This window comes from Alosa sapidissima, chromosome 1 (assembly GCF_018492685.1).
Source record: "Alosa sapidissima isolate fAloSap1 chromosome 1, fAloSap1.pri, whole genome shotgun sequence".
Classification (NCBI taxonomy): domain Eukaryota; kingdom Metazoa; phylum Chordata; class Actinopteri; order Clupeiformes; family Clupeidae; genus Alosa; species Alosa sapidissima.
Window position 1 is genome coordinate 54,394,286 of NC_055957.1, and position 25,729 is coordinate 54,420,014.

General features: G+C 40.8%; 1 protein-coding gene across 14 annotated transcripts in view; it reads left to right on the forward strand.

Moving 5' to 3' along the window:
• Positions 1–25,729, forward strand: part of obscnb (obscurin, cytoskeletal calmodulin and titin-interacting RhoGEF b) — a 196,347-nt gene that overhangs the window by 137,045 nt on the left and 33,573 nt on the right. For all 14 annotated transcript variants that reach the window (XM_042109107.1, XM_042109123.1, XM_042109138.1 and 11 more), the window contains 15 exons: positions 11,139–11,411; positions 12,545–12,817; positions 12,912–13,202; positions 13,321–13,416; positions 16,467–17,711; positions 18,593–18,874; positions 18,995–19,076; positions 19,429–19,553; positions 19,691–19,888; positions 19,994–20,032; positions 23,087–23,185; positions 23,731–23,949; positions 24,199–24,232; positions 24,357–24,403; positions 24,491–24,595. In XM_042109107.1, the coding sequence (XP_041965041.1) occupies positions 11,139–11,411; positions 12,545–12,817; positions 12,912–13,202; positions 13,321–13,416; positions 16,467–17,711; positions 18,593–18,874; positions 18,995–19,076; positions 19,429–19,553; positions 19,691–19,888; positions 19,994–20,032; positions 23,087–23,185; positions 23,731–23,949; positions 24,199–24,232; positions 24,357–24,403; positions 24,491–24,595 (3,408 nt within the window). The remainder of the gene's footprint in view (positions 1–11,138; positions 11,412–12,544; positions 12,818–12,911; positions 13,203–13,320; positions 13,417–16,466; positions 17,712–18,592; positions 18,875–18,994; positions 19,077–19,428; positions 19,554–19,690; positions 19,889–19,993; positions 20,033–23,086; positions 23,186–23,730; positions 23,950–24,198; positions 24,233–24,356; positions 24,404–24,490; positions 24,596–25,729) is intronic.

A 25,729-nucleotide genomic window follows, 5' to 3' on the forward strand; every position in this document is an offset into this window, starting at 1 on the left:
TAACCTTTTTTACAATAATTTACAACAATCTCCTCTTTAATTAATTGAAAGCAGTAATGTCAGTTAATAAAAAATATAAGGTTTGGCAAATGGCGGAGTAAGCAGCAGATCAGAACAGCTCTGTCTGAATTCAACATTTATTTCACATTCTTGATTCGAAAACCATATAGACTTTGGTGACCTGCCTGTGTAGGTCTTGGACCTACGTGCTCAATTTTTGCTAAAATGAGCAATGAGGACAAACTTAAGGGCAAAAAAAAAAAACAAGAACAGTGGTAGAGAGCTAGCCTCAAACCAGGATAGCAACGACCATGATGGAGAAAGCAGCCCGGTGTCGCTAACTGAAATACAGAAATTACTAGCTGGCATGGAAGAGCGAATTATTGCCAACCTAACGGCACAAATTTCTTCACGCCTTTGTGCCACCGACACAAAAAAGGCTTATATGGCTTAAAAGGCTTGATTCAAAGGGAGATCGAATTTTTGTATGCAGTGACAATAAAGCCTATCAAGGACCTAGGAAATGTGACAGTTGTGAAGTCGGCATGTAGGTCTACCGTTGCAAAACAGTACATCTCCAAATTCAAAAATAGTAGCCTAACAGTCAATAAAAATGGACATTCAGAGCAGCACAAAGTCATGCCGAGTGTCCTGTCAGCACTTTGTGAATGTGTTGCATAGTCGTAAGAGTCAGTTTGTGCAGCTTGCTTTTGAGCAGGATCTTACAAGAACATTTACAAATGAATGGAAAGACACTGCGATGAGGACATTTTGCACTCAGAGTAGGCAAATTCAGCTGGTGAGTTTGTTATATTTACTTGTATTGTAGCCTATTCAACGCTACGTAGTCTATTAAACACTATCTTAGGCTATGACCACTACAGTATGTTCTTGCACTATTTGTTCCCATGATCCCATGATTTGTTCCCATATTGTTTCAGTTATCCAAAAGGCTCGAATGATGTTCTTTATTATATTGCAATTTTTCAACATAACAAATGCTAATAAAAGTGAGGTGAGGTACTCCCTGTCAATGCTCATGGCCCACCCACTCTTTGCTATCTGGCGCCGAGCCTGGCACGTAGGCTATGACGGATTTGTCTGGTTGGAATATCGATGACGTGAAAGTGAAAGTAAGACATTAGAAAGGCAAAGGTTGCTTTTGACATAGAACAAACAAGCAAAACTGGTGTTCTGAATACTGATTCTATTGTCCCATAAAGTTCTTCTTATTGACACACATTTAACCGCAATTTGGATTATGCCTTTTTTTTTTTTTTTAAAAGGCGGATGTTTTTTTATCGCAAAACAGACGTGTGCTATTTTCATACATATGATGGATTTTCTAATCAATCGCTATCAACACTTCTCCCACGTTTCTGCACTATACTCCCAATTTTTTCCTCAACCTTCCCATAAATGCATATATGCATGAGTAAAAAAAGCACAGTTTGCCATTCTTCGCTCCTGTTCATACATACGATGCCATGTTTTAAGACGCACCTAGCTTCTGAAAGTCGGTAATTTCTTTGTCGGTATTTGCGCTGTCTTTGTACATTTGCCTGAGTGTACAAAGTCTCAATGTGGTACCATAGATAGAACAGGCACACTATTGTTATTATGTTTTCCTATTAGTGTGCTTGCTAAAGCAGGCACACTATTGTTCTTCTTAAGTTTTCTTATTATTATGACCGCCACACTGCGAAGCGGTGGTCATAGGTTTAGTCAGAGTTTTTTTTTCTTCAGTAATTTTGTGTCAACGATTCCCGGGTCACTGAATGACAGGGATGAAAATTTGGTGGACATGTAGCCCCACACGGATGACACGGAACCATTGTTTTTCGCTTTGATCTGTCGCCCACCCCGCCGCATCGGCCCCCCAAAAGGAGGGTAGGCCTGACACAGTTTTCTGTGGCTGACATCTTTGGCTGACATGTTTAAAACTGCACGAAATTTGAAGAGTAGGATCATTATGACACCCCCCGAATGCATGCCAAGTTTTGCGGAATTCCGTTCATGGGGACCCATACAATAAATGAATATATGTGTACATTTAGTATATCGAAAACAAGACTGAACTTTCACAGGTCACAATTGTTGTCCGATCTTCATGAAACTAACATAATCCTCATACCAAGCCTTACAAAAGTTAGTCTACAAATCTTTGATTTTAGAAAGCGTTTGCCCATCACAGCCAAACGAAATATCTCAGGAACGCTTTCATGTACCTAGAAGAAACTTTGTACATGGTCTCAGGACTCTGTTTGTGAGGATGTACAAGAAATTTGGTGCCTTTTGATCCCTAAGAGGCGCTGCAATTAGCCAAGGCGTTTTTGACGTTATGTTAATGCACTTTGACCCATACAGTGGGTATCGCTTTCAAATGGCCACTTCAGTCGCGCATTACGAGGCGTGAAGCTTTAGTACAACTTTCAGCCACTGTGCGTCGCTCTGCCACTGTACATCGCTCTGCCTGCCGCCCCTTCTGAAAAAGCTTGATTTACCTCGATTTAGGCTACTTGGGAATCCTTGTGAATTACATTCATATTTGGAACTTACATAGTCCAATGCATCGTTACACTACGTTAGTGTTTCCCAAAACCATAATAGCAACGAACATTCGCAACCACTATCGTAAAGTTGTGTAGTTACAACTACACCTCTCGACCTGTGGTAGAATGCTAGTAGAAGCATAGTTCCAGGGATCTTCATGTCAAAGACGTCACTGACGCCAGTTATTTGTTTGCAAATTAATAATTATAAATATATTTAGGTTTCTAATTGATATTTACACTTCTAACCACCATACATCCATATATTTTAAAATGCCCAAGGCAGAAAATACATGCAAATACAAGTAAATTTGCAGTCATGTTCACGTAAGTAAAAGTCACACACCTGCAGATAATAATAAAGTGGTGCGCACTTCGAGTCAGCTGAGAATATGTAGCCTTTGATTTTCATGGGGGGGGGGGGGGGTCCTTGTTAGTTTACGCAAACCAAGCCAAGAAGGCTGATTCTGATTTTGATAATATGATCTGCACAACTTAGGTAAACAACGATGTCAATATTGTTGTCAAAATCTTAACCCAGATTCGAACTCTTGGACAGGGGACTGGTAACTGCTGTGCAACGGCGGCTGTCATCTGCCGGCCTTAACGCAATGCGCCACAGAAGTATGTGCAGGTTCCCGTTCACGTGCTACTAAACGTCATTAACCACCTTAGTCCAGACTACTGAAGTTTTGGGAAACAGTCGTAACTTATATGTTGGTTAGTTGAACAATGCATCCTGTTAGTAAAAAGCTAACCTCCGTAGTTGTACGGGAAACGTACCCCAGATCAGCTTGTAGGCCATTAGCAATCTGTTTATTTTATTTTATGAAGCCTACACAGTAGATCACATGCCACATTCTCACTTTCAATAGACAGATGCAATAGCCATTGGTCAAGTATTGAGTATAAAGCAATTAAGATAGTACCCTATACAAAAAGTACTTCATACTATCATAAAAATTCGTTAAAACGAATAGCATTTTGCAACTTGACAAAACACTGGATTAAATATCGTAGGCACAGGAGAAAACTTGTACATCCATTGGCCCGTGGGGAGATCACATGCCAGTTGCCTCTCCCTTCAGTGCTATGACTCGTTCAGCTGTGAGCTTGTTTCACCAAAAAAACCTCTAATGCAGATATCAATGTGTCTTTGTTCATGGGTTTGGCCTCACAGCAGAGGCTTAGACAACTATGACTCACGTTTTGGTTTCGTAATTTGCCCTACTTATTGACTGCAATGTAGTCAATTGACTGCTTGACAGGTTATATTTATATGCTTTATGCCGCAGAATTACGCACTTGGCCAGCCTATAGAACGGGCACATTTTGGAGAGAATAGAGAATGTACACACGCAAGAATCTGTAGGCTATTTGTGGCTGGTTACCAGCAAACAATGTTTAATGCATTAACTCAAGACATCAAACCTTTTCTAAACAATACAAACAGAAAGGATGCAGCAGGCAGCAAATGTAGAAGAGTAATTTCCAGTGGAAGAACAAAATGCTGAATGATGCCCAAAGATATGAAGGCATATCTGGCAAGTTGTTATTTTTTGAAGGCGTAAATGGTTGGGCTATACGCCTAGTTTGCAAGAAGGAGACATAAAGCGTGAGCATGCCACACTATCCACAGCTGTGGTAGCGAGGGTAGGAGGATTACTGTTAGCGCAGGATTTATATAAAATTCTTCAACAGAAGGCCTGCCTCAAATGCAGGCTTGCCCAAAAAAAGGCCTGTGGTTTGCGCAGCCTACAGTAAGTAGGTCTTAGTGAGTTAGGAGTCCTCTAGACTTCTTTTAAGCTGTCTCAGAGCTGGAAAGTTGCGTTTGTTGGGGGCAGGGCCGGATTAACAATTCATAGACCCTTGTGAACAAATGTCTGATGGCCCCCCCTGCCCCCCAGCCAACGTGAATCGGGCGGTCAGTTAATAGGCCTACAGTATATCGTGAAGATTTGTATTGCCATTTAAGGCACGAGCGCATCTGTGAGGCCAAACCTCACCAAGTAGTCAGTTTGTTTACAACTAACATTACATTTAATTAAACTGCTTATAGGCTATGCCGAAATAGTTTCAACATTTTGAATATCAGTGTCGGGTGAATTAGGAAATGCCTTATGGCTGAAAGCTGCTTGGGATCCCCCATGTCAAGCAATAACCATACAAAAAGTTAAAAACAGATGACATGATGCGCGTCACTGACATAATGCGCAAATAATATAGCCTAGATATTCCAATATATTTGAATACATGTGTTTATTTTAGAGGGGATATTCGAACGTCATTTTTGAGCAATTTTGACAGCCCTAGTCCACTGTAGGTTACGCCAATCGTCTATTAACACCTTCCACCTAACCCCGGTGAGTGGGGGTCGCTATAATGCGTGTGAAATAGCACCATTGAGTAGCCTATGCGAAATAGCCTTAAAATCGTTCCGGTGTTGTGTGCCTTCTGGTTTCTCCACCTACTGGTTTCCTTGCGCGGTCATGCGCTGCAGCAGTTGTCAGAGACATTCACAAACAAGTTGTTTTAGGCGGTTTGAAGTCGCTTTTCATACGCCATGAGCGCTCGGCTACATTACAGCCACTCGGACAAAAGACATGTAAAAAATATATGTTTTGAAAACTAGCATTAAACTGGATTCGATCCCGCAAAAGCAACACACGCGTGACTCTCTCCATCCTGATTCCCTACTCTTTGAGCCAACTAATATGTTACGCGAATCAATTAACTATTGTAGGCTACCATTAATTAATAACGTAGGCAACACCCAGGTAACATGTTGTCCAGGCTATCTGAAACAAGGGGTTGCCTCATCTACAACAACTGGTTACCTTGGGCTGCTACAGTCGTCAGTGCACTGTGCACAGTAGGCCTATGCTACTCTTTGTGGTTGATCAACTAAAAATAAAAGATGTATTTGGTGATGACATTATTGTAGGCCTAGTAGACCTAAATTCTGAGAAATTACATGGTACGAGAAACGATCTACATAGCGCACCAGACCATGATGTCTTCAAGGGTTGAATGAAGGGAGTTTGCCAAAATTAGTGTATTTTTCAAGTCAATAAACATTCTTAATTTTCGAATGTCTTTGTCAGGGAACATCTGACTTTTAAAAACCATAGGCCTGGTAGTCGCTCAGACAAGGAGTTATAAGATAAAGGCAATACCATTTGTGTCACCTAATGCAATTCAGTGAATTAGCAAGATACCATCAGAAGCCAACAATCATAAAGCACAGTGCGCATGAAGCTGTCTGCGTATTGTAGGCTAGATTTCTTTCTATCTGCTTTACTTTTGTGAGTTGCGACCACCTGGCTATGTTATAGAGCGGTCCCCAACCACCATGCCGCGGGACATTCCTAACAGGGCCGTAGACAAGAGTTTTAAAAAAATGCATGCAAACTAAATAAACTCAATTTAATTCGCAATAATGTCACATTCGCAATAATACCCACTGACGATGGTGAGCCAGATACCTCAAAGAAAAAGAAGGGGTCTTTCACTACGAAATATGACGAGTCATATTTAAAATATGGTTTCGCAGAGACCGGTGACTCGCATGCACCAAGTCCTTTATGTGTGGTATTTGGCGATAAGTTGTCAAACAAAGCAATGAAACCATCAAAGCTAATTCGACATCTAGAGTCCAAGCATCCTACACTTAAAGACAAACCCCTTGAGTTCTTTGAGCGTAAGAAACGCGAGCAAGAAGGACAAAAAACTACCCGACAAACACGGGACGTCCCCCGGACCTCATGCCGACATTCACAACGTCCCCAATTGGTCCCGAACGTCATGTTCTCTAGCGGATGTTCCGGTGACCTTATTGACGTCCGGAGCAAGTTATCGTTTGGTTATTGCGTGACGTCCGGTGCAGGACTTTCTGGGGACGTCACCGTCAGGTCCCTCGGATGACATTTGCATTTGGTCATTTCAAATACCTCCTAAGGACCCGACAATAACGTTATACCGGGGACATGGGGGGGACGTTTGTTTATTCACACATGGCAGCGGAGTTGAGAGTGCTCTGGCTACCACCTGCAGGACGGAGACATCACATCCATGCACGACTTCACGTTATACATCTGGGGATGACTAAAGTAGCCTATCTATCTATCTAGTCTCTAGCAGTAGCTGCATTAGCCTACCGTAGTCTAAGGCAACATATCATACAGTTTATGAAGTTGTGCGTCTATGCAAAGTAGACATATGGTTCTACCAAAGGGTTAACGTTAAACTCAAAAGTATGTGCTACATAATTCATGCAGACATGCCGAATTATGTAGCACATACATTTTGAGTTTAACGTTAATGCATAACGTTACAAACTAGGGAAGGGATTTTATCAAAATGTTAGCTGATGTGATGCTTGGTGTAACGTTAGCAAAGTCGCTGTTCTTATCTTCTGGCTTAGCCTACAATGCGCTTTTCTTCAGATAACTGTCATTACGTGATGCATGTAACATGCTCTAAATAGGCAGTGGTTTATTTAACGTAGTCACGTACTTATTATCTGTTTTATTTTCAGAAACACACACACGGCCGAATTGGGACTGAGCCGGCTTTTGGTGCTGAATACGATGCAATAAAACTAGAGAAATGTTAAAAACAGACCACGTAGCATTTGTTTAGGGTTGTCTAGCAACAGAAGTGACTACTTAATTTTGTAAAGCAAAACGATCTAGCTCTACATTGCAGAAGAATTAAGGATACTGCTTCTTTATGACTTATTTAAATGTCATTGTAAGTTATTTGACGCATGCTCGCGTTTAAAAGTGTCACGCATAGGCCTAGCTGTCCCCAATGTTACAGCAGCTCCTTGTGGAAACAGCAAAGAGTGCACATATATTCGATGAGATTTCTAACGAGAAGCAGAAGCTATCTGCCTCACCAGAGCCTTACTGTTTATTAATAAAACAATGATATAGAATGGAAACATCAGAATCTATTTATTTCATCTTAAAGTTGGCTATAAAGAGCATTCATAGCCTAGAGAAAACGATACATTTTTCTTTATCTGCAATGTTCCAGGAAGAAAGGCTTACATTTACAGGCTGTCCCTGTTTGATTACAGCAGGTCCAAGAAAACGAGTGGATATAACGTAATGCATTCTAGTTATGTTTCATGTACTTTATTTCATGTTGAGTTTTGCTTCCCAGCATGCATTGCGATTCATTTAGAATTTTTGGCTATTATTAGTTTTTAAAATTGAAACAATATGGTTTTAACAATTTATCTTAGGCTAGCCTAGGCCTACTCTGATGATGTTTTGAACAATATGCTACGGGAAATGCCCATTAAAACATCGTATTAGTTTATTAAGAAAATGACACCGTAGATGTGAAAGCAGCACATCCTAGCCCGGTATAAATGTCCATGTCTACTCATCATCAGTGTAATGCATTCGGAGGACGTGATTTCATACATGCGTGAAAATATGAGGTGAGTAAAGTTGATTGCGTAGTTGTATAACATGTCATTAATGCGTGTTCATGTTCCGTCTACCTCTCTCCTAGCAACGCTGAGATTTGCAGGATGTAATACCATACCAAATCACGCTTCGTGTTTTTTTTTTTTTTTTACCATCGCGGAAATATAAACGTCGCGCGCATAACGTCGCGGTGACCATTACAGGACGTCCTCTTAAAGTCTCGTGGACGTCTTTTAGACCTCCCGAACAGAGGTCCGCGGGACGTAAAGGGAACCCTACACAATGCCGAGGAGGTGACGTTCGCCAGGGGACCTTTAGGGGACGTCGCCAGGACTTTATTTTGTTTACTGGGTAGTGCGTAAAGCAACCACATCGGTGAACGTGGCTGCGCTAAAAGCCTCATAGTGGCTAGTCGGATTGCTTAATCTAAGAAGCCCTTTACTATTGGGGAAGAGTTAATTCTGCCTGCTGGTAAAGGCATGTGCAATGAACTCCTTGGGGAGGCTGCAGCTAAAAAAATAGCTCAGGTACCGTTTTCTGCAAGCACTGTCCATAGGCGAAATGATGATATGTCAGAGGACATTGAGGCACAGTTGTTAGAGAGGGTGAATGGGTCACCGTGGTACGCTATCCAAGTTGGTTGGTTGCAGGTCACTGGCCAGAGTGTTGAGAGAGAGTGCGAGAGCGGCTGCAGAGATTTCTTACAGAAAAAAAGTCACCGTTAGCTGCATATTTTAGTGACGAGGGCTGGGTGTCAAAACTCGCTTACCTGTGTGACATATTCGAGTTGCTTAATGACCTCAACCTGTCACTTCAGGGGAGAATGACGACTGTCTTTAAACTGGCAGATAAAGCCGCTGCATTTAAAGCCAAGCTTGATTTGTGGGTACGACGAGTGGATCGGGGTGTATTTGATATGTTCCAAACAGTAGTGGGGGTTTTGGGAGAGACTGAGGCAGGGCCCTTTCTCTCGCAGCTGGTGCGCGGTCACCTTGTTGCGCTTTCAAATGAGTTTGAGCGTTACTTCCCATCCTCCAAAGATCCACGGCAAACCAATGAGTGGGTCCGCAACCCATTTGTCAATATCCCGAATAGTCCTAACTTGTCAGCGCAGGAGGAAGAGCAGTTGATCGAAATTGCAAATGACGGAGGTCTTAAGAGTGTGTAGGCTATGAGGAAACCTCTCTGGCGGGTTTTTGGATGAAAACCAAAGCGGAATATCCCGAGATAGCCGTCAAAGCGCTGAAAACGTTGCTACCATTTCCCACCACGTATCTATGCGAGGCCAGGTTTTCGGCAATGACTGCAACTAAGACCAAATTGCGCAATCGACTGGACATTTCAAACACACTGAGGGTGTCACTGTCTTCCATCACCCCCAGATGGAACCTTCTTGTTGCAGGGAAACAAGCACAGGGCTCCCACTGATTATATTCGTAATGCACGTTTAGTTCCCATGTTTTGTTACCATATTTTGTTAAGCATGTTCACACATGATAGATGTAGCTTCAAGTTGTTCAATTTTCATAGTTCATACATACAACTGGAGCTAGTTCTTTTCAAGTAATGCATGCACAACACGGAACATGGAACCCCCGAACACCGTGTCAAAACTGGTCAAAACTTGTGACCATCAAAAATAGTTTATCGCCAGTAACTCCGTGATAACAGGACGTAACAGGAAGGCATTTGGCTGAGCAACGGAGGTTAATATGCTCTATATTTTGTCCAAATGATGTCTGTCTATCATCGTTGCACTCGGAGAAAACCAGAATGTTTAATTTGTCCTGCGTTTGTTCTACGGCTGCAAACGGGATTCACTCGCCGTTAACCAAATATTTCTTTATTAGGGCAGGGCAGGCATATTTATGGCTATTAAATTATTTCTAAACCAGCCTGCTAAAGTCTGTAGTGAAGCCTGTGTGGGGTTTTCCAGCTCCATTTCTTTTTACGAGACACCCTGCTCACTTGAGACCTCTGCCGGTTGTTGCAGCGTCGTTGCAGCGTCACTGGAAAAATACAAATTAAAGTCGCGTGATGCCGCGTGATCCCGTGCGCGGACCGCGAGGGAAGCTGGCCAAGTCAAAGCACTGCCCACTGTATGCCCGATTTTCAAAACTCAGATACTTCTGGAATCCTTGGACCAAGCCGATTCCAACGCACCCTGTGACGTCAAGGTTCTTGTTTCTGTTGGAATCCTTGAATCAAGCCAAGTTCAGCGGAGCATTTTGCACTGTCTGCTCCCGTTGGTGAACTGCACCTGAGCAAGCACACTTTGCAGTTCCTTGGAAATGCTTCTAGTTATTATTCCTGTCCGCATTTTTTAGTCAGCTCCTGCTCCTAGACCTTTTGAGATTTCACCACCAGTCCAACTCTGTTAGTTCTGGTCAGAACTGGTGTAAGTTGCTCAAGAACATGGCGTCACTGACTATAATTGCCGTTGTTCCGCCATATTGGATTTTATCGAAAGTGAAACTAAACTTTCACAGGTGACAAATTTGGTCTGATCTCCACAAAATCCTCCTTGACATACATGATCCTCAGACCAAGCCTCACGAAATTTAGTCAAAGGATTTTTGATTTTTGAAAGCGTTTGCCCGTCATAGCCAAACAAAATCAGCGGCATAGCTGCCAAATCCGAAGTAGGGTCATATATTAGGAATGCTTTCATGTATCGAGACCAAACTTGGTACATGGACTTAGGGACGTAATTGTGAGATTGCACAAGCAATTTGGTGTCCGCTTTGACCCCTAGGAGACTCTGCAATTAGCCAAGGCGTTTTGGCATTTTGGACGTTGCGTTAATGTTGCTTTAGGCGGGGACAGTGTTACCTGGGCTGTTATTTATAGATTTCGAATATATCCCATATGTAGTGGCTATGTTTTCATTCTATATTTTATTATAAGGGATCAGGTTTGATCGCCACATTATGTAAAACAACGTAAAGGAATGTGAGACCTTCAGTTGACCTCACTTCAACCATGAACACTGTTCTACCTTTTTCTATTATTACTTTTTTTCACTGTGTACTTATCCGAGGTCCTTTACTTTGTTATACTTTACACTATATAAACTGAAACTCCGTGCAAGAATATGTGTTGTCCATTTTTGTTCATTGCTACCATTTTTCTCACCCTTCCATAGCTAAACCCATTGACATTGTCCAGGGTCTGGAGAATGTCGAGGCAATAGATGGAGGGGAGGCTCTGTTTGAGTGTTCTCTTTCCCGCCCTGAAACCAAAGATGTCATTTGGCTGATAAATGGGAAACCTGTTTCGGAGTCACCTAGTGCGGAGATTGTGTCATTTGAAAGTGGCCGACGACACCTCCTCCTTCTGAAGGAACTGTGTGCTGGTGACAGTACTGTGACCTTCCAGGCTGGCCCTGCCTCCACTACTGCCATGCTGTCTGTCAAAGGTGAACTTTAGTTCCTCAAGAATCATAGAACTCTGAAGTTCGTCAACAAAAAAGAAACAAAACGGCCATCTTTGCCCATATAAGGAGATCCGGTTGTTAATTGGAGCTAACTACCTATGGCAAGTTGCATTGCAAGTTAGCTCTGGGGTAGCAAAAATCTAAGTGTGCTGCCTTCACGTACCGGAGATCACAGTATCCACTCGAAGGCAGAGGACAAAAATGTGTTTTTTGCATTTCAGACTTTTTCATCCCCGCCAGAATTTAACAGGTGCGAAAATTCAAAATCCCCATGTTATTTTCCCATAGGAAAAATCGCCAGATCCCGGATGTCAAAGATGGCTGCTTTTTTGTAGGCAAACTTAAGAGGTCTATTACTGCAGTAACCTTTACCAGTACACAGGGTATATATTTTGGGGATGTTGATAAAAACTATGAGTCAGATAGCTGCCTTTATTATGCGAGCGCATAAAGAATGAAAACGAGTGCAGATTCCGGAATCGAGAGTGTGAATACAGAAACTGAGGGGCAATACATAATCTTGTGGTGAATAGGCTAAAACTGTTATCACAACTGTAATACAACTGTCACAACTCGATCAGAAGATCGACACCCATCAATCGATATGGCGATATGGTGCAACGGATGCTTCTGCTTCACAAGAACAGGTGCTAGTGCTATTGATGTTAAGTTGAATTATATATTATTAAATAAATGATCAATTACAGTCACGTTAGCAGTTTCAATTCGCAGTTCAATCGACACACAGGGTGACCATCTGATGATGCCTTAATCCATGACGTGTTTCCAGTTGGAAAAATTACACCGAGAGCGTAGAAGTTTTAAAAGCGAGAGCGAGCAGAAGACAGAGCTGCCCGATGCAAACATCATTTCTGTGCTCTCAATCATAATTGTTACAGTTGTGATAACAGTTTTATTCAGAGATGATGTTTCACCCCTTAGTTTCTGCATTTACGCTCTCGATTCCTGAATCTGCACTTGTTTTCATTCTTTATGCACTCGCATAATAAAGGAAGCTATCTGACTCCATAAAAAACCCATTAAAATGTAGGACTGTATATACTCTTTATTAAGTGAGGTTTTGAGGCCATGCTCATTATATATTATTTTTTTAGGTTTGCAGCTGAAGATAATGACAGCTCTTAAAGACAGAGAGGCTTTGGTTGGTGAACAAGTGGAGTTTGCATGTGTGTTGAATGAGGTGGTGGCAGAAAGCGAGGTGACTTGGTACGTTAACGGAGCAGAGGTTAATCCAGATGACAACAGGACCATAAGTTCAGATGGCTGTACTTACAGACTCTCCCTGAAGGCGGTCCAAACTCAGACAACTCAAGAGATTACATTTGCTGCACAAGATGCCATATCTATGGCTAAGCTCACTGTTATTGGTTAGTATTCTAGCTCACTAGTGTCTGTTCACAATATGGGAGTGTTTATAAGTGAACTAACCTTCTCAGTGTTATTTTGTTTCTCCTTTTCAAGGTCCTCCTGATCCCCCTGAGGATCCTGAGTTGGTGAGCAAAACCAAAGACTCAGCGACCCTGTCCTGGTTCACACCTCTTCATGATGGGGGCAGCACCATCCTTGGCTATAGAGTGGAAATGCGTCAGGTAGACAGTGCCCTCTGGTTGCCATGCCACTCTGAGCCTGTGTGCAACACAGAGTTTATTGTAGGGGACCTCATCCCTGGCATAGGGTATTGCTTTCGTGTAGCTGCCATTAACCGCGCAGGAATCGGAGAGCCAATTCAACTGCCCCAGACTGTGCAGCTTGGTGAGATAAATACCTGTTCCTGCTTGTAAATATTTGATTAAGAAAACAGAAGTTGGGCATTTGCTGTTAAATCAATTTCTAAGAAAGGTAGTGATTTACCATTTTGTTTTCCTATCAGAAATGCCAGTGTCTGTAACTAAACAAGTGGACAGCATCAAGACTCAACTCACTGAGGCTTCCTACCTAGAGGCTGAGACCTCTAAGACCATAGAAGGTACATCCTTTAGTCCATACGGGAGGGTTGTATGCTTTAAAGCACCATTATGGAGTTCTTTTTCAGTCAAATCACTTCAGAGTCACCTTTGGTATATAGCTGCAGGCATGTATTATTATACCAAACCCACTCCAGCCAAACTGTAATGAGAATAGGAGTCACATGCACTGTGTCATATGGTTGCCTCAGGAATCTGCATGATCCAGTTTACAGTTTATTCTTGCTCTTTTTGCTTTCAACAAGGTAAGCACCCTAACCCTGCTAAAGTGAATTATTGGCACCCATGGTAAAGTTGACTAAAAACCGGTATAAGAAATCATCATTTGGTCATTTATTGTAATCTTACAATGAGGAAAAACCCAATCTTGAATGGAAGCACAATATATGAGAAGAAGGAATATCTCAGAATGAAAGAAATATTTTTAACAAAAACACAGTCCACAATTATTGACACCCCTAGAAAATCTAATATGATAAAATGTAATCAATCATAGTGTCTTAACTTTCAGCAATAGTTCATGCATTTCTTTTTCACTAAGGTATGAAAATAAAGTGACAGAGAGGTTAAATCCCCTAGTCATTTTCCAATGTAGGAAAGACAAGAGAATACACTAAATTTAAATAAAAAGAAACTCAGGGAACAGCTATAAAAACTAGGTACTTGGTTGAAAATGGCACTGTGTACGGTTAAAACAGGAATGAAAAGGTTCTAATCAACTGGAAATGTGACAAATTTGCTTGGGCAAAGACCCATTTTTATCTTGCCCCCACGCACGGTGAGAAGGATGGTAAGAGAGGCATCAAGCCTCCAAAAACATTTTCAAAAGTGACCTCAGCGCTAATTGATTATTTAAGGGGCATGTCAGGTAAAAGTCTTTCCTGTTATTTAATTAGAGATGTAAATGGTAGGAGTTACTGAATTCTTCTAATAATACTAATAACTTGGACTTATATATATATATATATATATATATAGCGCCAATGTCGCTTAACACAGGGTGGGGGGGGGGGGGGGGGGGTTAGGGATCAAAGGACTTAGTGAAAATACATGTTTTGAGGTGTTTTTTGAACATGGTCAGGGATGGGGCAGAGGGAACATGGAGTGGTAGACTGTTTTAGAGTGTGGGAGCATTGGCAGAGAAAGCACAGTGTAGGGGTGGAGGAGATCTGTGAAGTATTGTGGTGAGAGTCCATGGAGAGATTTGTAGGTGAGCAGGAGGATCTAGGTGATGCGTGACTTGACTGGCAACCAGTGGAACTGTTGGAGGATGGGAGTGATATGCTGCCAGGGCTTTGTGTGGGTTAGAACCCTGGCAGCTGAGTTATGGACAAACTGGAGTCTGCTAAGGGCCTTGGTGGGCAGTCCAGACAGGACACCATTGCAGTAGTCCAGACGGGAGGTGATGAAGACATGGGTGTGTCTCAGTTACTGAATGTGTGAGTGAAGGCCGGAGTCATGAGATGTTTCTGAGGTGGTAGAAGGTGGACTTGGTGATGTTGCTTCCAGTAGCAGCAACTGGAATCCATGCATTTCCACGGAATTATTTTTGGAATCTGATCCCTTATCATACCTGTTCATTCGTACTCGTCGCTCAACTTATTGTGACTAAATTTAAGATGGCGGCGAACAGTAAACTTCCTCAAGGTACTGTCTGTATAAATCATCTTGTAAATAAACTACCAGTGCTTTTTCAAAGTTCTCAATGTCTTGTTTTAAATGTCAAGGCGCTCGGAAGTCTACCAATGAAGTATGGAGCTACTTTGAGCCTAGTAAATGGTGTAAAACAGTGATTTATTTGAATAGGCCAATGCCCGAGGCACCCCCATCGAAAAACTGTTGGTAGCATCGGCTAACTAGCGCCAGATTTCTGAGTGCAGGGGACAAGCCGAGATGAGCTATGAGCCGTTAAGCTGGTGGAATCTGTCCTTCATATGGCCCTATATCATTAAAATGAATGATATTAGAATAGCCACCTGTAAAAACATACACTTTTTAGCTTAACAATTAAAAGCAGACAGCATGCAACTTAACATGTTTGAAAAGGATTTCAACTTTCTAGTTTACACCATAATTTGGTGGAATACTAATGCTAACTGACTCAATCATGTCAAAGATTTATCAGGATTTGGCTATATTTACCAGGAAGTAGCGACATACATATTCATATTTTTGTGAGTAAATTTAGCAGGTTCAGGGCTAGATGTACGTACATTTGCGAAGGTAGCGTTATCAGCGCCATGGACAAACCACAGATTTTCTCTGCCTTTCTCCGCCCATTACCGCAAGTTCCGAAGTTAACTGATAACAACATTAAAAAGAATCAAACGTTTAGCGATCATGAATTATTACCATACATGATAAGATGTCAACAAGCAGGGAGATAATGAAGATCAGTAGTTCTACTCAAACTACTTGTGCACGTAGGCTATGGAAGATTGGTCAAATCTAGCAAGTAGGAAAGTTTAAGTGAATGACGTGAAATTGAAAGTAAGACATTTGAAAGGCCAACTAAAGTTAAGGTTGCTTTTGATAGTTCAAAGACATACAAAACTAGTGCTCTAAATAGCGATTATGTTGTCTTTGACGTGGAATACATAATTAAGTGCTCTTTACGCTTCCCCTCTCTTTACGTTAGACTCCCACTTTCCCCTGGATCCTCCCATGAATGCATATGCATGACACGGAAGACGCAGTTTGCCATTTTCAGCTCCCGCGACAGGCAGTTTGCGCTTTTACATCATTGCGGCCTGTTTGTACATACAGTACCTCGCAATGATTTTACACGCACATTGCGAAACAAATACGCCTGAAGTGGGCGCAAAAGCGTTAGTACATCTGGCCCTCAGTGCCTGGTGTAAATAATAGGAAATGTGTCCATGGTTTACAGAATCCTTTTAGAAATTCTTATTCTTAAAAATTCTTCTGTGCTTCACATTTCAGTTATTTATTGCTCTGGCTGCATTGCCTTACTTTTGCATGTTTGTCTTAAACCTCAACTAACAAAAACTGAAAGGGGTATTTGTTGAGTTCTGACTTAACGTTATTGCAGGAGAAGCCACTGAGGTCTCACAGGTAGAGCCAGGAGAGGGCAGCCAACCCAGTCTGCCTCCCGAAGCTGCCTCTGAAGGTGATCTGCATGCACTCTGGGATGCAGTTGCTAAGAAGAGGCGCATGAGCCGTGAGCCCACTCTTGATTCCATCCCTGAGGAAGATGGTAAAGAAAAACGTAAAGAGGACGGTGTAACCAAAGATGAAACAAAGCCTGATGAACTAAAATTAACCCCAGAACCCAACCTTTATATCAGCTCTGATGATGACACTGTTAGTGGCACACCTTCTCTTGTCACCTACCTCAAAAAGACGAGCATATCTACTACCGCTCATCAAACTGAGACCATCTCCTCAGAGAAAGCCTGTGAGATCAAGATAGAAGAGCAACAGACAACAGCAGAGACCACTGCCTTAGACATCGACAATGAAAATGAACCAGAGCTGCTTGAGGCTGCTATCAAAATCCAGGCTGCCTTCAAGGGATATAAGGCACGAAAGGACATGCGACCAATCTTCAAAGAGGTTTTCAAGGATCAGACCAAAGAGCCCAACAGTACCATTCATTTGGAATGTGTTACTGACAGCAAACCAGACAAGGTTCGATGGCTTAAGGACAATGACTCACTAGTTGATGGCAAGCACCACCACATTGACATCTATAATGATGGCACCTGTTCTCTTGTGGTCACTGCTGCCACCACAAAAGACACAGGTGTATATACTTGTGAAGTCACAAATAAGTTTGGGGTGGCCACACACAGTGCCAAAGTGACAGTGGGCTCTCTGCGAGAGTCATCAGGACGCCGTCCTCTGACACTGACTTATGGTTATAGCGCTGATAGTGAGCCAGAGAGCTCATCCGGAAGTGAGATGGATGAGTCACTACGGCAGGCCAGCAAGCGTCTGAGGCGGCTCCTGCGCACCCGCCTACCACCAAATGTTGAGGAGGAGTCATTTGTAAGTGCTGATGAGGGCGAGCTGCAGCCACCCGACCCTCACTCTTACCGTGAGGATGACCGCTATATTTACATTCGCTTTGATACTCGAGCTGAAGCAGAAGTGGCATCACAACGTTTCCAGAAAATGTTCACAGCACAAGGGGTTCCAGTGGAAACAACTATTTTGGAGGCAAAACCACCGCAAAAGGTAGAGCTGCGCATCATGAAGATGGGCTACATTCAAGATGGATCTCAGACACCGACCCAGGATCGCCAGCCACCTGCATTCATGACAGGGGCCCCTGGTATGAATATTCATTCTATTTAAAGTGTCACTACATTGTTGATACCAGGAACTCCTCTCATTTTGGACAGTTGCCTCATTATGCAAGCATGAAAGCATGAATCGCATTAGAAGCACATGTTTTTTTTGTCCCATGCATGCCATTATTGATGTATGTTGAGGACCAACATAGCTGTATGTTACACAGGTCTGTGCAATTGGTCTGTATAGGGTAGTCTATAAGCCTCAAAGGTATAGCACCCATAATTTACAATTAAACAAACAGGTTTGAAACACAGTTTATGTAGGCTAAAAAAGAATAAAAGATAAAAGTAAGTGTGGAAACATGGCTTAGGCCAGTGGTTTTCAAAGTGGGGGCCGCGAGGGGGTGCCAGGGGAGCCTCAGCAAGTTGGAAGGAAAAATAAAAGGAACAAATAAACACATTTGAAAATTTAAAATATACCTTTTACTATGAGGGTTGTTATACAATGCCATTAGAATATTGTGTCGCATATCTGGACATTATATTTTCCATGGTAATGACTGTGAATAATAGTAGAGTGATAGCTCTCATATAGCAGAAAGCCCCAAATACAATTTTTACACACTGTATGCTCTATCGCAAAGTGCTTGTGGCTAAAATAATTATTAGGATTAGCTTAATGTATTTTTACATTTGCCGTAGTATTGCCGAAGGGTTTAATAACACATCAAGGGGGTCCTTGGCCAGAACTTAGTGGTATTTGGGGGGCCTTGTCATGGAAAAGTTTGGGAACCCCTGGCTTATGCTACAGTTTTAAAACTTTAAACAATAAGTTTCTGCTAGTAACTAGCCAATACCCTACTGTACTTTTTAAATGAAATGTTTTTAATAGTGTACTCCTGACCTTTGGCTGTCCTAGCGGCACCAGTTTTCCTGACTGAGCTCCATAGTCAGGATGTGCCAGATGGTTACCCAGTGAGTTTCGACTGCGTAGTGATTGGTAAGCCACCCCCCACGGTCCGCTGGTTCAAGGATGGGAAGCTGCTGGAGGAGAATGATCACTACATGATCAATGAAGACCAGGAGGGTTGTCACCAGCTCATCATCACTTCAGTGTTACCCTCTGACATGGGTGTATACCGCTGTATGGCAGAGAATGACAGTGGCATGGCCTCCACAAAAGCTGAACTTAGGGTGGACTGTAAGTATGCTTAACAGGTTTCTTAAACTCATTTGGTTGTTTGTGTTTTAAGTGCAATAAAAAACAACACTTTATTGTTCTACTTTAAACTATTGTTTCTTGTCTTCTGTCTTCTGTCAGTGTCTTGCAGCTCTGACTATGATACAGCAGCTGATGCCACAGAAACATCCTCTTATGTCAGTGCTAAGGGTTATGTTTCACGGTGAGTTTTTCTATCTCATTACACTAAATCATGTAAATAGCAATAGCTAGCAAAACCTAATTGAATCAAACTACCCACACTCTTAAAATGAATGTGTTGGAAACGACGCATACTGTGTTAAACACAAAGATGTGTTAAAACAATTCAAGTTGTGTTCTTTTCAGTGCAAGTTGTGTTATTTTCAACACATAAGGTACGGTGTAACGAATAACAAAATCAATGTGTTGTTAACAACACAAACTGTGTTGTCCCTATCTGGACACAGATATGTGTTAAAAACAACGTTGTGTTGTGTTCAACACATTTGTTTTAAAAGTGTATTATTTGACAAATATATTATATTTCTGAGCAGGACTGAAACTGAGGCTTTTGAGTCAGTTGCTGAAGAGGAACAGCTTCCACAAGTTCTGGATGAGTTGCATGATGTCCGTGTCAGCCCTGGTGCATCCATAGCTAAAATGCAGGTCAAGGTCAAAGGTTAGTTCTAAATGAAAGTCTGTATCCATATCCGGTTTTAACTTTGAGCATAAAAAGGCTTTTTTGTGGTGGTGTTGATGTTCAAGACAGGAGATGGAACTAAATACTTTCTCAGTTGTTTCTTTTGGATTTTACAGGGTACCCTAGGCCAAGAGTTTACTGGTTTAAAGACGGATGTCCTCTGCGGCCTTCGGGCAGAATTCTTCTGTCAACTGAAAGAGATCTGCACAGTATAGAGGTCCTAGAGGTGACACGTGAAGACACTGGAGAGTACTCTGCCTACATCAGCAATTCAGCAGGATCAGCCTACTCCTCCGCTAGGATGATTGTTATGGGTATAGTGTCTAAGACCTTTCTGTTGGGAAATGTATACTATACCTTATCTAATTGTGACATAAAACTGATGAATTTGTATCTATCTGCTCATTTCCTAATTATAGCACCTGGAGAATGTTTACCAGAGGATAAAAGAGCCAAAGGTAGATATGTAATTTAAAAAACCTATGCTTGTTGTCTGTCTAAAGTTAGCAAGGGTGTTATTATTTAGATTCTACTTCAACATGGATTTAATAGATATATCAAAGGGATTATTCCACATTATGATTCTCAATTAATTCATGATATAGATGTGAATAATTGATTGAATTAATTCATTATCAATATTAATGTTACACAGTAAATACTATGTACTGTAGGGAAGAGCCGGGACGATTGAAAGACGGGACAAATGAAACATTCCAGTTTTCTCCGAGTGTAATGATGATAGACAGACGTCCTTCGGTCAAAACACAGAGCATGTTAACCTCCTTCTATGAGCCCAATATCTTCCTGCTATGTCATTTTATCACAGAGTTACAGGAGATAAACGAGTTTTGATGCGCAAAAGTAAACTTCATTAGCAGTTAAATTTTTTTGATTATTAATGAGTGTTTTTCATTTAAAGGTTCAACTTAATGCTTATTCAGTAGACCATTTAGTGTTCGCCACAATCCCAGACTTTCATATCGCATGCTTGTTTACATGTAGTGTTAATTTTGTCACCTATTTTTAATTTAGTCTTAGTCTTAGTCTTGTGACGAAATGTCCTTTTTAGTCTTTGTCATATTTAGTCATTCAAATATCATTTTTGTTAGTCAAGTTTTAGTCGACTAAAAGTCTCGTCATTTTAGTCTAGTTTTAGTCAAATGAAAACTAAAGGTATCTTAGTCTTAGTCAGTTTTAGTCAAAACATTTTAGTCTTTTTTTATAACAAATTATTTCTGATTACCATTTGAGTCAAATAGTGTTTCACACATCTCAATTTTCCAACAATATTGTGTGTCCACAGAGCTACTCGTCTGTTATAATTATTCATTAAGATTTTTTGTCAGTCAGTATGTTTACATGCACAGGTAAGTCAAGCTACAATTATAGCTCAGCTGGGATTTGACCATAGACAGTAAAAGATTTGACTGGACCACTGTCATGATATTCGTAGACCAGTGTTTCTCAAAGTGTGGTCCGGGGACTACTGGTGGTCCGCAAGCTATCCCAAGTGGTCCACGAGCAGACGTGGTAAAATATAATATAGATGAGTTGTTTGCAATATTGAACCAACTTGTATGTAAATCCAAACAGTTCTGCAACACTGTCTATGTAAGATATGCCAGTTTAAATCATATGAATCCTCTGACACAATAAGCAAAGTGCAAAGACAATAAGCAAGGTGGTTCAGTGAGTAGGCCTATTGTGTAGACTGATATACTGTTGAAGTAGGTCTAATCTTTCTTTTTTTTTAGCTAGGGTTTGTTAAGTGGTCCTTCGTCTGAAAAAGTTTGAGAAACACTGTCGTAGACCCAAGTATTAATGTTTTACTCCGCCAAGCTAGATGGCGATATGCACTCAAACGCAACACATTCCCCAAACAAATTCTCCATCTTAGCCATAGCTAACTTGCTAGCGAACTTTCCATATTAGCTTACTTGCTAGCAAACTTTGCATCATCAGTGTAACTAGTTAAATAGTTGACATTACATGCTGAACATTTTCGTATGTACATTCTGGGGGATGTTAATTTGTATGAGAGAAGCTTCAACTTCTGGGTATGTAGCATTGTGGCATAAAGCTTAGGTAGTTAGCTTAACTCTGGCAGAAATCTCCAGTGTTCTTCTTCCATGTAGTTTCGTGTTGCAGCCACAGGGTTGCAGCAACAGCACGTAGACTAGCCTACAGGAGCATGAACTCATTCGGAATATTTTGAAAATGTAACAGCTAGATATTCTGTCTTCTCATTTTGTAGACGAAAATGAAGAGAGGTTTTATCTTATTTTTTATTTCATGCAAAACATTTTAGTCTCGTCTTTTTTCGTCAACAATAATGCATCTTAAGATAGTCTTAGTCAGTGTTTCAGGACATTAGTGCCGTCTCGTCGTCGTCTCGTCTTAGTCATGAAAAAAAAGGTTGTTGACGAACATATTTCCTCTCGTCTCGTCTGACGAAATTAACACTATTTACATGGAAAGCAAAACAAGCTATAGTGACATATGTCTGTGTCGGGACGATTGAAACAAGAGTTTCAATCGTCCCGACCAGGCAGTAACTCCATGCATTTTAATTAAATGCACAAATATCTGTGTTTAAACAATCATTTATGGAGGTGAGACATGGAAAAACAGTTTTAGGAAGATGAAAATACATTTGGGCCCACCAGGCAGGGGGTTGAGTTTCCCCATGTTATAATATGGAGACTGACGGCCGGTGGGTCGTTAAGCCTACTTATTTGGATGTGCAGTGGCCTAACCCACAAAAAAACCTAGTGAAACGACATTTTCAACAATATAAACATGATATAAATGGGAAAGCTTACCGTTCTAGATATAAACATGGCAGAATCATCCATATGGCATGATATTTAAAAAAAAGCTTCATACACGCTTCACGATGATGGCAATGAGTTGTTAACAGACATGCACGAAGACGTATAGCCCTGCAACAATCTCATGATATGTAGTAAAATGTTGAAGTTGTGGGACGTTTATATGGCTTAATCTGTATGTTTCATTCGTCCCCTTATGTTGTTTCAGCTGTCCCGACCAGGAGGGACGAATGAAACATTACGCACGTCCCACTTTTGCTGTAATAATTCCTGAACGGTTTTGTTCAAAGCTGAAAATGCATTTGTATTTGACAGAGGACAGATGTAGGTTACTAGTGACCAAATTTAGCTTTCAATGTGGTACGATCGCTTTGTAAATTACGTTTAATTAAAAAGTGTTTCAGCTGTCCCGCCTCTCCCCTAATATGTATTATGGACACATTCATTAGACGAATTCCATTTTGCATAAGGCAGTATATCTGTGTTCAGTCTCTTCTCAGTCTTTTTCCCCCTTTCCCCCAAGTGTCTCTAATGACACATGATTGGTGTAGTGAAGGATTACCTATGTAAAGATTTTTTTTAAAAATCATGGTTATTTGATTTTTGCTGAACTACACATTGAAGTTAATCACAAAGCAAATTGTGACAGCTGTATTTTCATCATTACTCCTTTCAAAGATTCAAAAGAACCACTTCTGCCCCCACGATTCCTGGAAAGGTTCAATAACAGGAATGTGAAGCAGGGTGCAAGCATTACTCTGTCAGTGAAAGTCGAAGGTACTGGTGACATAATAATTATTATGTGATTGTGCAAGCAATCAGATATTGTTCTCTGTAAATTTTACTTTTTACTGATTTGATTGTATTCCCCCAGTTTTCCCTACCTAAACTCTACCTAAAGTTTTCAAGATATGGACTCTATTCTATAACTCTTGTATATCATAGGTCTGCGGTAATGCACATAGATTGTTATTCACTCGTTTCTTGATAGACAGACTGGTTTTTTAATTACTTATTTTCTCATTGAAACTGAATAGAAATCAATGAGTATGCTGGTAGGTTGTGGAACAGCAACTAAGCCATGACAAAGCAGGACTGCAGATATGAAGGAAGACCATCAGCCCAATTTGAATATTGACTAGTGCTAATTTATATTATTATTATTATTATTATTATTAAAGCAGAGTTGGCCCCCCTTCCCCCATTTTCTTGTGGACATTTATGTTTTCTATTTTCTTGTCTACTTATCTCTAGTTTACCACTGTTATGTAAATCTAGTAGGCTTACATCCTTTCGTCTTGCTCATCCTCTCTATTCTCAAGGCTCCCCCTCTCCTATGGTCTCTTGGCTGAAAGAGGAGTCTGGAGAAGATGTACTCTGGATCAAGCCAGAAACTAAGGGTTACAAGGTGGCCAGCTCAGGCTTGCAGCACAACCTGATCCTAATGGATGTAGGAAAAGAGTACACAGGAACCTACACTTGCATTGCCACCAACAAGGCTGGTCAATCTGTCTGTACTGCCCACCTTGAGGTGGAGGAAGGTGTGTATTAGGGATGACAGTTCAGTTGTGTATTATTCATTTTAATATTGTTATCTTAAACAGGTATATGATTTCTGAGTATATATGTCTAGTTCAATATATAAGTACAGCATAATTTTGTCTTTTTGCAATAAACCACTGAAAGCTTTTAGCAGGCCCATCAGCCGTGCATAAAAAAACACCTTAGAAAATGAATAATAAGAGTAATGGTATTATAGTGGACCTAATGAATGAATACTTATTTTATAGTGTCACCAGAGAAGAAGGATAAAATCACATCAGAGTGAGTATCAGAACAAAACAGTTCACAATTTAATTCATGCTTTATATGAAAACATATACATTGCAGGAGTGGTTCCTATGTTATGTTATTATGAATCAACATTAAATGTTTGTACGTTTACAAGGGTACTTGGCATCACTATAAGTCCACCAGAAGAGGAGGCAAGCAAAGGTTAGTTTTTCAAACTCTGTAGTGTGAGGGATCTAATAATACACACATTTCATATACTTACAGTTCTCATTTTTTTGTTTAACTTAGCTGAAGAGAGCAGACTTGCCTATCTTGGTGGAGTGGGCACAGAAGAGTTCCTACAGAAACTCACCACCCAGATTACTGAGATGGTATCTGCCAGAATAACTCAAGGTAAGTGGGAAGCGATTAGGGTGTTGCTTGTGAGTGACTCATGTCCAATTAATGTATGTACTATTCTTAATTAATCGGTTAAGACATTTCTTAATGATCAGTATACAAACTCTTTAGTGGGTTCAATCTGGGAATTTTATATTTTCAATATAATATTGCATTACAAATATAATTTGCGGAGTTCATCTGTTATCTGATTCTGTCCTGTATCTCCTCTTTCTCTATGTCAACGCTTATGTGTGCAATCCTCAATATTCCTTTTCATTAACAACCAGATTTTTTCAGATTTTATGTGTGTAAGAAATGTTCAAATATCTGTACTGTAAAAAGTAAATAAGTGCTTGTTTAAATGTAAACTGCAATTAATAACTACTATCACAAATTTCTGTGTAATATATACATGTAGTAGTGTCATCAGAAATAACCTGACATTCTGTAACTAAAACTGGGCTTGTATTTGAAAAGCATTTCATCTTACTGCTTAGAATATTCCTAAATCACACTAAAAAGTTCTAACTGAAGGTTTTCTCTGCTTTCTGCTAAAACAACTCTTACTAAGAAAAGGGCAAGAGAGATGGGAGTCTGTCCTAAATTTGCCAGTGCGCAGGTACTTTAGCCTAAAGATGCTTTTTGAAAATCGAATTAATAAACAATGGATGATTCACAGTTTTTACCATGTCTAGTGCAGCAGGCAAAGAACACAGTGCAAAGATAGTGAATTGCACAGAATATAGTTGAATATACATTATTGTGGGCTCTATTTTGACAATCCAAAACATGGCGCAAAGCTTATTCATATCCCGACGCAAAGCTTATTCCTATCTTACACTCAAATTGTTCGCCATGCACTTCACTTTTATTAAGCCTTGCGCCCAGGGGTGTGGCAGAAGGTGTGGTCTGGTGCATGATCCAAAAATCGCTATCTTACACCGTCTAAAAATTATTACGGCACTGACCGAGATAAACCTGATTTTCTGTATAGTGAAAGGCACATCTAAAGCACAGCTGAAGATGCACTGTCACGATTAGGCTTGGGAATCGGTTCCAGGTATCGGTAAAAGAACCGGTTCCAAATGTTCCGATCCATCGGAATCGTACACATCCAAACGTTAACGATTCCACTAACGATTCCAA